The sequence below is a fragment of the Thamnophis elegans genome, chromosome 7 (assembly GCF_009769535.1).
Source record: "Thamnophis elegans isolate rThaEle1 chromosome 7, rThaEle1.pri, whole genome shotgun sequence".
Lineage (NCBI taxonomy): Eukaryota > Metazoa > Chordata > Lepidosauria > Squamata > Colubridae > Thamnophis > Thamnophis elegans.
The window spans coordinates 30937471-30951482 of NC_045547.1; the positions used below are offsets into that span (position 1 = coordinate 30937471).

Sequence of the window (14012 nt, forward strand, 5' to 3'; positions counted from 1 at the left end):
TGCACCGGCACTGTGGAACGATCTACCCGCAGAGATCCGGACCCTTACCACTCTCCTGGCCTTCCGTAAAGCCGTCAAGACCTGGCTGTTCCGGCAGGCCTGGGGCTGTTGATTGATTGTGGGAAATTATCCCATAATTGGCTGGGTGAAATTAGCTGGGATCAATAGGATAGGATAGAATATCTGGATCAATATCTATCTGGATCAAAAGTATCCCAGTGAACATTTGCCAAAAGCCATATGGAGAAAACAGTTCTGGGAAAGCTTTTAGATAAGGAAGCCGAATTCATTTCGGGTGTCTATGTGAATAGCAATACACAGATACACCAGAGATGAGAGGCCTCTATTATCTGAGATATAAACACACAGAATTAGCCTTGCATCCTTCTGCCGCCTCGTGTAACAAATCAGTCATTCCCATATGCCTAATGTAGCTCTCTGTGTAATTTACAACTCTATACTTTCTAAGACCGTTTGTTCCTCCTTCCTGCTCTCCTTATCAGGATGTGTTTTACAATTCCATACCTCCTCATTTCCCCTTATCAAAGAGTACCTTTTGTCCCTCCTCCCTGCCCTTTCTGCCAGAATGTGTATCAAGAAGTGATTTGTAACATACTGAGAGATGCTTTGTTTGTATTAAACTGCTGACTAGCTTTCTTTGAACTTTCCTAATAAAGGGGCGCTCTAAAAGAATAGAGACTTGCCATTTTCACCCAGTCTGCAGTGTGTGTGTGTCTCATTGCCAAAGCAGCCTAGGAATTAGAGATTCGTGAAGTGGTCCATCGGATTGTGAGAATGCTTGTATTCCCAATGCAAGCTCACTCTCGCAAGTGGTGACCTCCGACGTGATCCATTTCACAACGCCAGGAATCAGTCGAGGTGCGACGCAGGGAGGCCCGGACAGGTCGAACGGACTCATCGCGTGCCCAACACCCCCATCTCTTACCCAGGCCAATCCGTAAGTATGGGGACAGATTTATCTAAAGAACAGGTGGTTCGCCTTAAGGAAAAAGAGCAGATCGCTCACCTTAAGGAAATTAGACAAATAGTTGGAGCTCACAAAATTATATTAAAGGATAACGGAGACACATTCACGCTTTCCAAAAAGCAGGCAGATGAATTAGCATCTTTAAACCCCACTGCCCCTCCCAAGTATGAGGAAATAACAACAAAGGCTATAGGGGGAGAGAAAAGGGAAAGCAAAGAGGAGATTTTAAAGCAAACTCCTCAAGAAGAAAAATCCAACACCCCAGAAAAATCTGATATCCCTCCTAAATATGAAAAAGTAACAACAGAAATAGCAGAGGAAATTAAGGAAACAGAGATCAAACAAGTTCCTCAGGCAGAAAAATCTAATATTTATCCAGTTTTAAAAAATACTGAGTACTCACTCGGTCCCCTCACTGCAGGAATGCAAAAAAAGAGAAGTGGGGAGGACGTGAAACTGAAGGACCTAAAATTAATGGCTGCTTTTCCTGTTGATTTTACAGGACAAAACCCTGTGTTCACTCCCTTGCCATCTAGTGTTTTAAAAGATTTGCCTCCATATGTGCAAGGTTTATTGCAGAGTTTGTCTGAAAATTATGTTTTATTGCCAAATGAATGGTACTCAGCAGCAAAAATACTTTCCACTTGGCAGATCATCATGGAATGTTTAAAAACTCATGAACAAGCCGTGATGGGGGGACCAGACACCCCCCTGCTATATTTGAAAACCTCTTTGCTAAATTCACACTCTCACTCTGAATCCAAGGCTTTCTTTTCCCTTGTATGCATGCCTTTGTTATCTTTAGCCTTTGAAGTTCCTCAACATTACACTTCGGGAGATTAATTTTGGGGCATTCGGCTAGCCCCACACAAAAGGCTGCTTCTTATTTTCCTTCTTATTTCAATCTCTTGGCAAGTGAATCTGCCTGGCTCTTCCTATTTCTTCCGGTGATTCCGGCTACCTCTATTTCATTTCTTGTCTCAAGGAGTTCTTGTTACTCCCTTTCTTACTGACTCATCTAATTTTTCTTCTGATTGCTTTAAGCACATTTTTCTGCCTGAGCACCTGAAACTTTTTCACAGATGTTTCATTTCTCAGAAACCTGCACCTTTTGCAGCTCTAATTACAAAAGCCCGTGTCAGATCTGAATTGGAATGGAGAAAAAAATGTTTTTATGCATGCATGAATGTGTGCCTAAGTTTTTGTGCACCCTCAAGGTAATTGTAGATAAGATATTTTCAATCCAAAAGACAGGGATTTTAAAGTGTTCAATTTTGTAACAAATTTGCTGACTTTCTGGCCACCATCAGATGAAAATTGTTGCAGCTGTAATAGTTGTCTTTTAAAAGAAAAGTAAGAAATGTAGTAAGTAATGAGGTAAAGCCTGACTGACTGGGAAGACCTAGGTAATTGGACTTGATTACTTTGATGTAATGTCTGTTAAAACAATTCTTAGGTGTCCATCCCAGGTTCTGTAATTAAGGCACGTACCGGTCGTTTTAAAACTGCATGTTAATTTGTGGGGGAGAGATTTGTTGTCTCAGTTTGGGGCAACCCTAACTTTGGAGTAAGGTAGAGAAAGAGTGATAAAAGAAAGAGAAAGAGGTAGAGAGAAAAAAGGAAGTGAATAAAGGTAAAGAGAAAGAGGAGAATTGAATTAAATTGATGTTTGAAGTTTGTAAATGGGCTTTTGGCTTGAAGCCGTGAGGGTGAGAAGAGTAGTTAGGATTTAAACTGCTCTCTGAAATTCCTCGCTGTTTGAAGAATGCATGACTAAGGATTTTGCATGTGAAATTAATTTACACAAGCAGTTTGATTGCAGTGTTAAATATATGTTAAATGGTAAAAGTTGGTATGCACGTACCTTGATTTCTTTCATATAAAGAAACAGTAAGTTGCAAAAGTTGTTTAATGGGATGTGTGTATGCTTTTGTGATGTCATTTCCAAATTTGTTGAGAGAAAGCATGTTTTAAAGAGCAGGATAGCCGTTTGTAGAATTGTTCAGCCCTGGGCTAACTTAAAGTGATTGCGTGCGTGAGTTCCACCCCCCCCTTCCCCCCCCCCCGAGTCATTCCTTGGAGGGAAACAGGAGAAGGGGGGGAGAGAGAAGCTTGTCAAGAGAAGGCAGAGTGAGAACAAAGGAGAGTTTGTGAGAGGTTAGCCCAGCCATTCCCCCCCCTCCTTTCCCCCTGAGCCTTTCCTTGGAAGAAAACAGGAGAAGGGGGGAGAGAGAGAAGCGTGTGTATGTAACTGCTTTCAGACCTAGAGGGAGAGAGACAGTAAGAAAATAGAGCTCATTGGCTTACGTATAGCTTTTTGAACTGATGGTAATGAATGTTTTGTATTAAGAATAAATGAAATGGACCCCTTAATGAAGCTTACGCTAAAAAATGATACTCCTATATGGATTTATCAGTGGCCCCTCCTCATTGTTAAATTAGAAGCCTTAAAAGAAATTGTGCAACAGTTGTTATTAGATAAAAAAATAGAATTGTCAAATAGCCCTTATAATACTCCTGTATTTTTAATTAAGAAAAAATCAGGGAAGTGGAGAATGCTTCAAGATTTAAGAAAAATAAATGAAGTGATTTGTCCCATGGGGCCCCTGCAGTGCGGGTTACCCAACCCTAACATAATTCCTCAAAATTATGCTTTAACAGTTATTGATTTAAAAGATGCCTTCTTTTCAATACCTTTACATAAAAAGGACAGAAGATTATTTGCATTTACAATTCCTGTACTAAATTATAGTGAGCCAACAGTAAGGTATCAGTGGAAAGTTTTACCCCAGGGAATGCTAAATAGCCCAACGCTTTGTCAATATTACATTAATAAAATTTTAAAACACTTTAGAGCCAAGTATAAAGGTATCCTATTCTACCACTACATGGATGATATCTTGCTAGCAATAGAAAAAGATGCACAAAGTGCATATCCACAGATTTTAACAGAGATCGTACAAGATTTTAATGATAAAGGATTTAAAATTGCTTCAGAAAAAATTCAAACTATGAAAATATTTTCAAATATCAGACGCACTTCAATTGGCCTTAAGTGACTATTTAGGGACAATTAAATACCACTATCCCACAGATTATAGGTTTTTGTTACTGAATCTACAACATTTACAATTGACTTCCTTACAAAGTAAACTGCCAATTAAAAATGCAGTTACAGTTTTTGCTGACGGAACTAAGAACAGGGGTGCATGTGTGTATCAAATCTCAGGACAGTGGATAACTTACCACACGCACCCTCAGAGTTCAGCACAGCGTTCTGAGTTGGCTGCATCCATATTAGCATTTGAGAAATTAAAAGACCAAACATTTAATTTAATTGTGGATTCATTGTATGTTTACCAAGTGATTAACAACTTGTTTGATGCCTATCTTTCACCAGCCCTAGATAAGCAATTGTTAGATATGTTTTTACAGTTACAGCAATTAATTATGGATAGAAAATTTCAATATTTTGTGGCTCATATTAGGAGTCACCAGTCACTTCCTGGAATGCTAACAGAGGGAAATGATTATGCAGACAAAGCCGCTAGGGAAAGTTTTATTGGATTTGCAACTCCATGGGAAAGCCATGAGTATTTTCATCAAAATGCAAAAGCCTTAGTGAAGACGTTTGGAATTTCAAAAACTGAGGCTGTAGCGATTATCCAGCAGTGCTCAACCTGTAGCAGGCAAGAGCCCCCTGGAGATTAAAACAGATAATGGACCCGCATACAGTAGCGCTGCATTCGCTACCTTTTGTGATCAATGGAAAATTGTCCATAAATTTGGCATCCCATACAATTCCCAAGGACAAGGAATTGTAGAAAGAGCAAATTTAACACTAAAAATGATGCTTGATAAGCAGCAAGGCCCCTTTAAGATAGGGCTGCCTGAAATCCAAAACCGTTTAAGCAAAGCCTTATACACACAGAATTTTTTGAATCTTACAGGCTCACCCATAGCTTCTACAGCCGGGGAAAGACATTTTCAGCGTAGCGTAGTTTCTCCCCGCCCTCTTGTTTATTACAGACAATTACCAGACCCTCAGTGGAAGGGCCCAGTGGAGCTCGTTACTTGGGGACGTGGATACGCTGCTGTGCAACTCCCGGACAGAGTGTTGTGGGTTCCTGGAAGATGCATACGACCGTTTCATGAGAGACCAGTGAAGACAGATGATAAAAAGGATCCCGAAGCAAGCCTATCCCTTTTGTTTCAAACAACAGACGACTAAAATTCCTATTGCGACCAATGTGCTGGTTCTGCCCGTGCCCCTGCGAAGCCTGTTGCTGTTCTCATTGTCATTACTGTGAACTTTGCACTCACTGCAAAATTCCATGTGACATTGTGATAATTGAACAGTATCTTGAGGAAAATTTTTCCTATACCAATCCTTCTCACACTGAACTCCGTATCACACCAACAGTACAACAAGCTATTGACAATCCTTTTTATAACCATTATCACCAAAGATCTATTGACCCCTCCTTTGATATTTAGTACTCAAGATGAAAATCCGTCCGGAACAGGTCGTTGGCCGGTCATATGTTCCCAGAGTACATCAGCCCCGATGCCCATTTTTCAGAGGACCTTCGCCTGGACAGGAAATGGGATTTTGGGATCTTTGGACTCTTCCGATGTCTTGTAAGCATTTTCTGTTGCACCTTTTGCTAATGATGTTGGGGATGGGAATTGTGCTTTTAATCATATGGGGGGCATGTGAATATGAACGCAAAAATAAGAAGGGAATAGTGGAGGATATTCAAGAAATTCCTTTCACACACAACCGCTCAAAAAGAGCGATCATTCCATACTCCAATGGGGAAAACTGCAATTCTCAAGGGATATGCATCTACCCTCACAATACATACGGAGAAGCCAATACACAAGTTACCTTAACTTGTTATTTGAAAAATCCAGCTGCAGCGTGTTTAATTACATGGCAATTTTTGCCTGCAAAATTCAAAAAGGCAATCCAAAATGTGAGAGGTATTTCACACCCGAAAGAGAATGGCTGCTCTTCACATATTAGAATAAAAATTACAGAGAATTCTATAGGTTGGTATCAATGCACACAATACCAAAAAGGGTTACCTAATAAAATAATAAAAACAGAAGTAACCTCAAGAGCAAGTATAAAATTTCCCCCAGTTAGTGAGTGGTTCTTAACACTATTGAGTTATCAACAAGAGATAGGAGGAGACAGCTCTCGCCACCTTACAAAAAGAGAGATAAAAGAGGACATTTGCACAGCCTGTTTACAAAAAACCAAACAAGGCAAAACAATTTCCATGACCTTAATATATTATACTATGAAACCTGAATGCAATGGAACTTTAATACCACCATGCACACATAACAATACACAATACAATCAGTGCTATACACCAAATGGGATACAATGTTAGGACCTATAACAAGTAGCATCTATGTTTATGGCTATAAAGGAGGATCATCTAGTTTAAAACATCAATTTCTTACAGCACAAAGATTATCAGGATACATAGCCCATAATGTTTCAAAGGGAATGGCACCCATTACTGTTTGTTTTGATACATGTTTAGCAATTGCTATAGGGCAAGGAACAGGATCCGCGGGGGTAACCTGTGGAGGACAGTCGTGGGAACAATCATACATCCAAAACCATAGATATTTATTTACTCGCTCGACACTTTCAGCACATGGAGGCTATACCCAACCAAGTGTATATTGGTATACAAGTGGCTATGGACCTAACCATTTCGATCTTTCTATTACTCCAGTCACTACTGATTGTCAATCCCATCACTGCACACCACTCTGCCTTTCTGCACAGGTAGCAGGTACTTTAGGTACCCGATACTATCATTATGGTATTGGTATAGATAAAGCAGGAAAGGATCCTTATGGATACATCATTGTAAAGACTGAAGCAACAAAATTGACAAATCAACCTGTAAAGTTTTTTTGGAGTTATGAGCAGGAGATTGCTAAACTTAACGATCTACCTACACCTCCAAAAGCAAAAAATATGTTTATTAATTTGGCTCAAGAAGTTGCTACAGAACTTATGTTAAAAAATTGTTTTGTATGTGGAGGAACCACTATGGGAGATCGCTGGCCATGGCATGTACAAGAAGCAAATTATACTGAAATAGCTCAATGGAAAGGGAACTTCACCTTTAATAACAACTTCAATGAAACCTGGCAAGTTACCTCTCATATAATAGGTCACATATGTTATACCAGAAATAAAAATAAACAGACTAAAAGAAATAAACCTATGGGATTTTTAAAATGTTCTAATGAGTGGGAAAATAACACTTGGGTTTCACAAACTAATATGACCAAACCTGAAAACTCATTGCTGGAAGTAACTAAGTTACGAGGACTTTCAGACCCTGAAAATGATACTATTGTGTGGAATTCACCTGATGGGTTATATTGGATATGTGGTAATTTTGCCTATAATATGTTACCCACGGGTTGGTATGGGTCATGCATCTTAAGGGCGATTCAGCCTTCATTCTTCCTAATGCCTATAGAGAAAAAACAAAAACTGGGAGTCCCTGTATATGATACTCTTGAAAGACGTAAATGTACCATAGATCTTGCTAAAGGGATAAAAATAGGTAACTGGAAGGATGATGAGTGGCCCCCTGAGAGAATTATTGCATATTATGATCCTGCGACGTGGGCACAAGACGGTTCGTGGGGATATAGAACGCCGATATATATGATAAATCGCATTATTAGATTACAAGCTGTATAAGAAATAATTACAAATGAAACTGCATTGGCATTAACTAAGCTTGCAAAAGAAAGTGTATTGTCAAGAACTTATATTATGCAAAATCGTTTAGCCTTAGACTATTTGCTCGTTGCCGAAGGCGGAGTGTGTGGTAAATTTAATCTTAGTAATTGTTGTATACAAATTGATGATTCTGGAATTGTGATAGAAAAAATAACTCGAACTATGATACAAACTGCACATGTTCCTGTACAAACTTGGAAAGGCATATTGGACACTGACGGTTGGCTTGGAGGTATTTTTAACAATTGGAAGCAAGGTTTATTTTTTATTGGGATGATATTTTTGGGATTAACTATGTTGCCATGCATAATACCATTATTGAGATCCACTATGCAAAGTATTGCGGACGCAGCTATCCAGAAGCATCACGCATTATTAATAAGTGTCAATACATCAGAATTAATAATCCCTGGATATCCAATGGAAGGGGGATTTGTGAGAAAGAAACAACCCATGGCAATTGCTTCCATTTAAAAAATAAAAAAGGAGGAGATGTGGGAAATTATCCCATAATTGGCTGGGTGAAATTAGCTGGGATCAATAGGATAGGATAGAATATCTGGATCAATATCTATCTGGATCAAAAGTATCCCAGTGAACATTTGCCAAAAGCCATATGGAGAAAACAGTCCTGGGAAAGCTTTTAGATAAGGAAGCCGAATTCATTTCGGGTGTCTATGTGAATAGCAATACACAGATACACCAGAGATGAGAGGCCTCTATTATCTGAGATATAAACACACAGAATTAGCCTTGCATCCTTCTGCCGCCTCGTGTAACAAATCAGTCATTCCCATATGCCTAATGTAGCTCTCTGTGTAATTTACAACTCTATACTTTCTAAGACCGTTTGTTCCTCCTTCCTGCTCTCCTTATCAGGATGTGTTTTACAATTCCATACCTCCTCATTTCCCCTTATCAAAGAGTACCTTTTGTCCCTCCTCCCTGCCCTTTCTGCCAGAATGTGTATCAAGAAGTGATTTGTAACATACTGAGAGATGCTTTGTTTGTATTAAACTGCTGACTAGCTTTCTTTGAACTTTCCTAATAAAGGGGCGCTCTAAAAGAATAGAGACTTGCCATTTTCACCCAGTCTGCAGTGTGTGTGTGTCTCATTGCCAAAGCAGCCTAGGAATTAGAGATTCGTGAAGTGGTCCATCGGATTGTGAGAATGCTTGTATTCCCAATGCAAGCTCACTCTCGCAATTGATATCCAGCCCTGCTTAGATGGAATGGATGATCTTGAATTTTAATATTGTATTTTCTATTTTTAAATTTTAAATGTTTTTTTGTCTTGTTGTGAGCCGCCCAGAGTCCCAATGGGAGTGAGCGGCATACAAATTTTATTAAACTTGGAAACTTGGAAACTTAGTTGAAGCAACAAAGAATCTTAAAACATTTTAAAGAATTGTTATTATGGCACATTTTGGTCTCTAGTTCACAAAACCTATGCCAGAATCAACATTTTTGTTGCAATAGTTTTAAAAACTATTTTTGGGAAGATGCAAGTAGTAGATTCACCCTTTGGTTCCTATCTAGGATGAGTAAAATAAATTGAGGGGCAGTGATACTTCATGTTTTGAAATACCACATGATTTTTAAAAATATGAATTCTTGGTCAAAACCTATATGATCCATTCCTTGAGTAAGGATACGATGGCATCTCACCTCCCAGCCACTCGAAGAATACATCACAGAGCTGCATCTTGAATTCAGAAGTATTAAACCAGGATCTCGGGAAACAGGAGCAGAAGGAGACGTACACAGCTTGGCTCAGTAGTGATGGAAAAAACTACAAAATCAAATAAAGCAGGCGTGGGAGAAAATCTCAAAGAAATTTAAGGCAATTGTATTTGAGAATTTAATTTTCCCAGTCAATTAATTCTCAACCTGTGTTATAAGAATATCAAAACTCCTTAAAACCTTTTCAAAAGTCCCTCAATTAGAAGTATAATGATTGGCAGAAAATTGTCATATTTTCTCCTAACCTTCTATAGGAGAGAACTGGCAGAGCCTGGCAAAAGAGTCAAATGGGGACTTAGTCTAGAATCCCTTTGTGGGCATGAAGGTGAGGTCCAAACTTCCTTCCTTGAATACTGTTGAATCTTATCTAGTTTCGCTCAGGTGCAAACTAAGATTTCTGTGTGTAGGCTTGAGAAATGATTTCTTTGCATAATAGAAATCATTGCATAATTATTCAAATGGTGATGTTGCATCTAGTTTAGTTCTCAAAACCATAGCTTGCCACAAGGGTAAGGATAGAAGTTGTCTGTATATACCATTGGATGATTAAATGACAGTAAAAATATGTAGATAATTACATAGATCAGTGTTTCTCAATCTTGGCGACTTTAAGTCCTGTGGACTTCAACTCCCAGATTCCCCCAGCCAGCATAGCACAGGACTTAAAGTCCCCAAGGTTGAGAAACAATGACATAGATACTGCAATGGTATTAATGAAAACTAGAGAGAACTTTCACATTTAGGTGAACTTCCATATTCCTTGAAAACCAGATCCTAGAAATAATTACCGTAACAGAGGAAAGTTGTTGCCAGAAATACAACTTTATGAAAAAAGAATCCATAGATTAAGTTCATCTTTATTTTTATCTAATTTTTCCAGGAGGAGGAAGCATTAGCAGTAACTGGAAATCAGAAGAGATGGCACAAATTTTTACACAGTAAGAAGCCATAAGTTGATAATTGAAAAAGAAACCAGAGTTTAATATTCAGTACTGTCCCAGTTTTAACCCTTACATTTAAAACTTCTTCCTGTATTTTTAAAACTTAGACCATATCACTCTTAAGATTAATAGGGATTATAGTCCTGTATTTCTTAAAATCTTTACTCACCTTGAGGATGCATTCCTGATTGGAAGCCCTGTGGTCACCTAATAGAATGAGGGCATAATTGTCTGCAATGCGTTCAAACAAGTGCCCCTGAATTTCTTGATTTGGCTATTGGGAGAATTATAAATTACAGGATTATTGAAGGCATTTTTATTTAACCACAGAGTCATGGCAATGGAATATTAGGAAGGAAAACTAGTTACAAGATGCTTAGGGTAAAAGTGTACTGCTGTTAGATAAAATGGGACTGCCTCTAAAAAGTACAGATAGTCCTTGATTTACAACAATTCAAAGTTATAATAGCACTGAAAAAAAGTGATTTATGACCATTTTTCACACTTATGAACGTTGCAGCATCCTCGTGGTCGTGATCAAAATTGAGACTCTTGGCAACTGACTCATATTTATGATGGTTGCAGTGTCCCAGAGTCATATGTTCACTTTTGCAACTTTCTGACAAGCAAAGTCACTGGGGAAGCCGGAAGGAAGGAAGGAAGGAAGGAAGGAAGGAAGGAAGGAAGGAAGGAAGGAAGGAAAGAAGGAAGGAAAGAGAAGGGAAAGGGGGGGGAAGGATCATATACTGTATTGATTTTCCAAAAATGTGATAGACAGACAGACATGATCTGACCCTCTCCTCTTGCGTTATCCTGGTAGTAATCTTGTAAGTTTGATGCCCTTGAATTGCAATATTCAATATTTTTGAAATATATGAACAGATATGACTTTTTCTCTCCCCCCTACAAAATTGTTAACATAATGTATTAGTGAATACAATAAATATGTACTTCACTGGCTTCACTGTTAACATCGTTGTTAACATTAATTAACACTACATGGTACAGAATCACAGAGTTAGAAAGAACACTTAGGTCAGTAAGTTACACGTAATCCTCGATTTACAATTGCAATTAAGCAAAAAATTCCCATTGCTAAGCAAGACAGTTAAGTGAATTTTGCTCCATTGTATGACTTTTCTTGCCACAGTTGTTAAGTGAATCACAGCAGTTGTTAAGTTAGTAACATAATGTTTAATTGAATATGGCTTTCCTATTGACTTTGCTTGTCAGGAGGTTGCAAAAGGTGATCGCATGACCCTAGAACAGTCTACTGCCAATTGCCAAGTGTCTGAATTTTGATCATATGACCATGGGGATGCTGCAACAGTCAAAAGTGTGAAAAACAGTTGTAAGTCACTTTTTCAGCGCCATTGTAACTTGAATGTCCCTAAACAAATGGTTGTAAGTCGAGGACTACCTGTGGTGCTCTTAATGCAAAAACCCAAATTAAAGCAATAAGTTATAAAACTTGAAAAAATTGTTATAGTTTTTCTTTGCCAATATTTCAAAATTTTAAACAAGTTATTATAATTTATATTATATAGAACCTATTAGATAAATAGATGGTGCTAAATTTGGAATACCATTATTTTAAAACAAGTGGAACAATATAAAAATGGTGAACCTAAAATGAAAAACTGGACAAATGAATTTTAACAATCTAATCAATAACCATCCCTTATCCTTACATGATACAAGTGCAGGAATTGCCACCAGAAACTATCCAGCAAAACAGCTCGGGAACATGGAGTGTCAAAAAACCTATGCAGCATTTTCACAGCCCATTTCGTCTGTAAAGAAACAAAAGAGTAATAGCAGAGTCCAGATCTGTCTCCTCTCATGTTATGATCTTTCCACAAGTATGGAACTGCAATTCCCCGACTTCCCTCTATGCATGGATAAAGCCTGCCAATAATGGGACTAGCTATCTTGTACCTCTGGAGGAAGTAAGCTGGGAACTACTAGTCAAAATATGCTCAGAACTAACTGGAAAGAATATTTTATGATATATTTACTCCATTATCCTGTTTTACCTTGGACCTAGGGGGCCTAATCAGAACTATATTAAGCAATCATAGCAAGAGGTTTAAGTTATCTTGAATCTCAGCTCTCCAAACTGTGAACTAATCTAAATAAGTAAGCATAGTTAAAACCTAAAAAGAATAATTAAGATCATGCTCTCAACTGAATCCATTCAAACTATAAAACTGGTTTCATCTCAATCTGTAAATCGCAAAAGTTGATCCTTGATTTTCTATTCTGATCTCTGACCTGAAATTTCCAGTTCTGGATTAATGACAAACATTTCACTAAGAACATTTTTATTCATAATAAGGGAAGATGAAATCTGGAGAAGCACAGACAACCTTTATCCCATATAACTGGGCTACTCTTTTGTTCGTATCAAGTGGCTATGTCCAGATATTCTGTTATTTAGAAAAGTAACTAGATCTACTGTACTCACTTGAAGCTGAGCAAGGAAAAAACCAAAAACCCTGTGTAATCACCACCATTGGGCATTATGGCTACTTATAAATATCAGGTGCTAATAGACATTAAAACAAGTAAATATACAATTAATCTATCCCTACTATTTTTACCCAGAAGATAAGTGTATTGCCATATAAACCTAAAGGTCTGAACTACCTTCCCAACTACAGTTTTACTCTGAGCACGAATCACTTTCTCCAAAATTTCATTCAGGTCTATTCCGTTGGGCAGTGGTGTGACTTCCTCTTCATGATATCCTGGGTAATGATACAACTCTACAAGTTTATTCTTTTCTGTGATCATCTAGGGATGAAAGGAAGAAATAATACATGAGAAACATAGGAGGGCCACAATTTAACACGTTCTACTCAAACAATCTGTTCAGAAAAAAAAAGAAAGAATGTCCTGCTGCATAATAAAATGAGTGTGGTTGGCTACCTTTCAATCAAGTTGCAATATTGCTCGGAATATATTAAGTTCAATGTAATGTATTAGTAAATAATTCGGACTAGGGACTCACTATACCAGGCAAATTAAGCCCCAATTATTCTTATAGTGATGATCTAATGTTTATTAAGCAGGATTCAGATCTCGGACCTGATTAAAGGAGACATTGTAAGATGCTAAGTAAAATGACATATAGAGCAATAAGCCAGAACATATTACTTTATGCTTCCTGATCTTTATAGAACTTATAGATTAAATCTGCTTGCACAGAGTGTGACTGTGGGCCAAACTATATTATTTATTGGCTCTTTTAAGCATTTCTGTTCCTTAAAAAGCTCTATTAGGAGATTGAATTTGATACAGGATGGACAACGCATTTGACTATTAAAGGGGTAGTATTTTAAGTTTTTCCCTCAAATACAAGTGGTGCATGATGACCACAATAAATTCTAGCTCCTTAAAATTCTACATTATTTCCATAACAATGTTTACTATTATAATTATGAATACTGTGTTTTATTGAATTATTAATTTAATTAAAATTATTAGGAAAATAGTATTTTATTTTTGTACAGACTAAATTATAGTCTAACCTCAAACCATGAGATTC

General features: G+C 37.8%; 1 protein-coding gene across 1 annotated transcript in view; it reads right to left on the reverse strand.

The window, feature by feature from the left end:
- The window catches only part of FAM227A (family with sequence similarity 227 member A), a 28638-nt gene that overhangs the window by 10048 nt on the left and 4578 nt on the right, over positions 1-14012 (reverse strand). The window contains exons 6-9 of the mRNA XM_032221141.1: positions 13112-13258; positions 12154-12255; positions 10632-10736; positions 9447-9570 (exon numbers count right to left, since the gene is read on the reverse strand). Coding sequence (XP_032077032.1) covers positions 9447-9570; positions 10632-10736; positions 12154-12255; positions 13112-13258 — 478 coding nt within the window. The remainder of the gene's footprint in view (positions 1-9446; positions 9571-10631; positions 10737-12153; positions 12256-13111; positions 13259-14012) is intronic.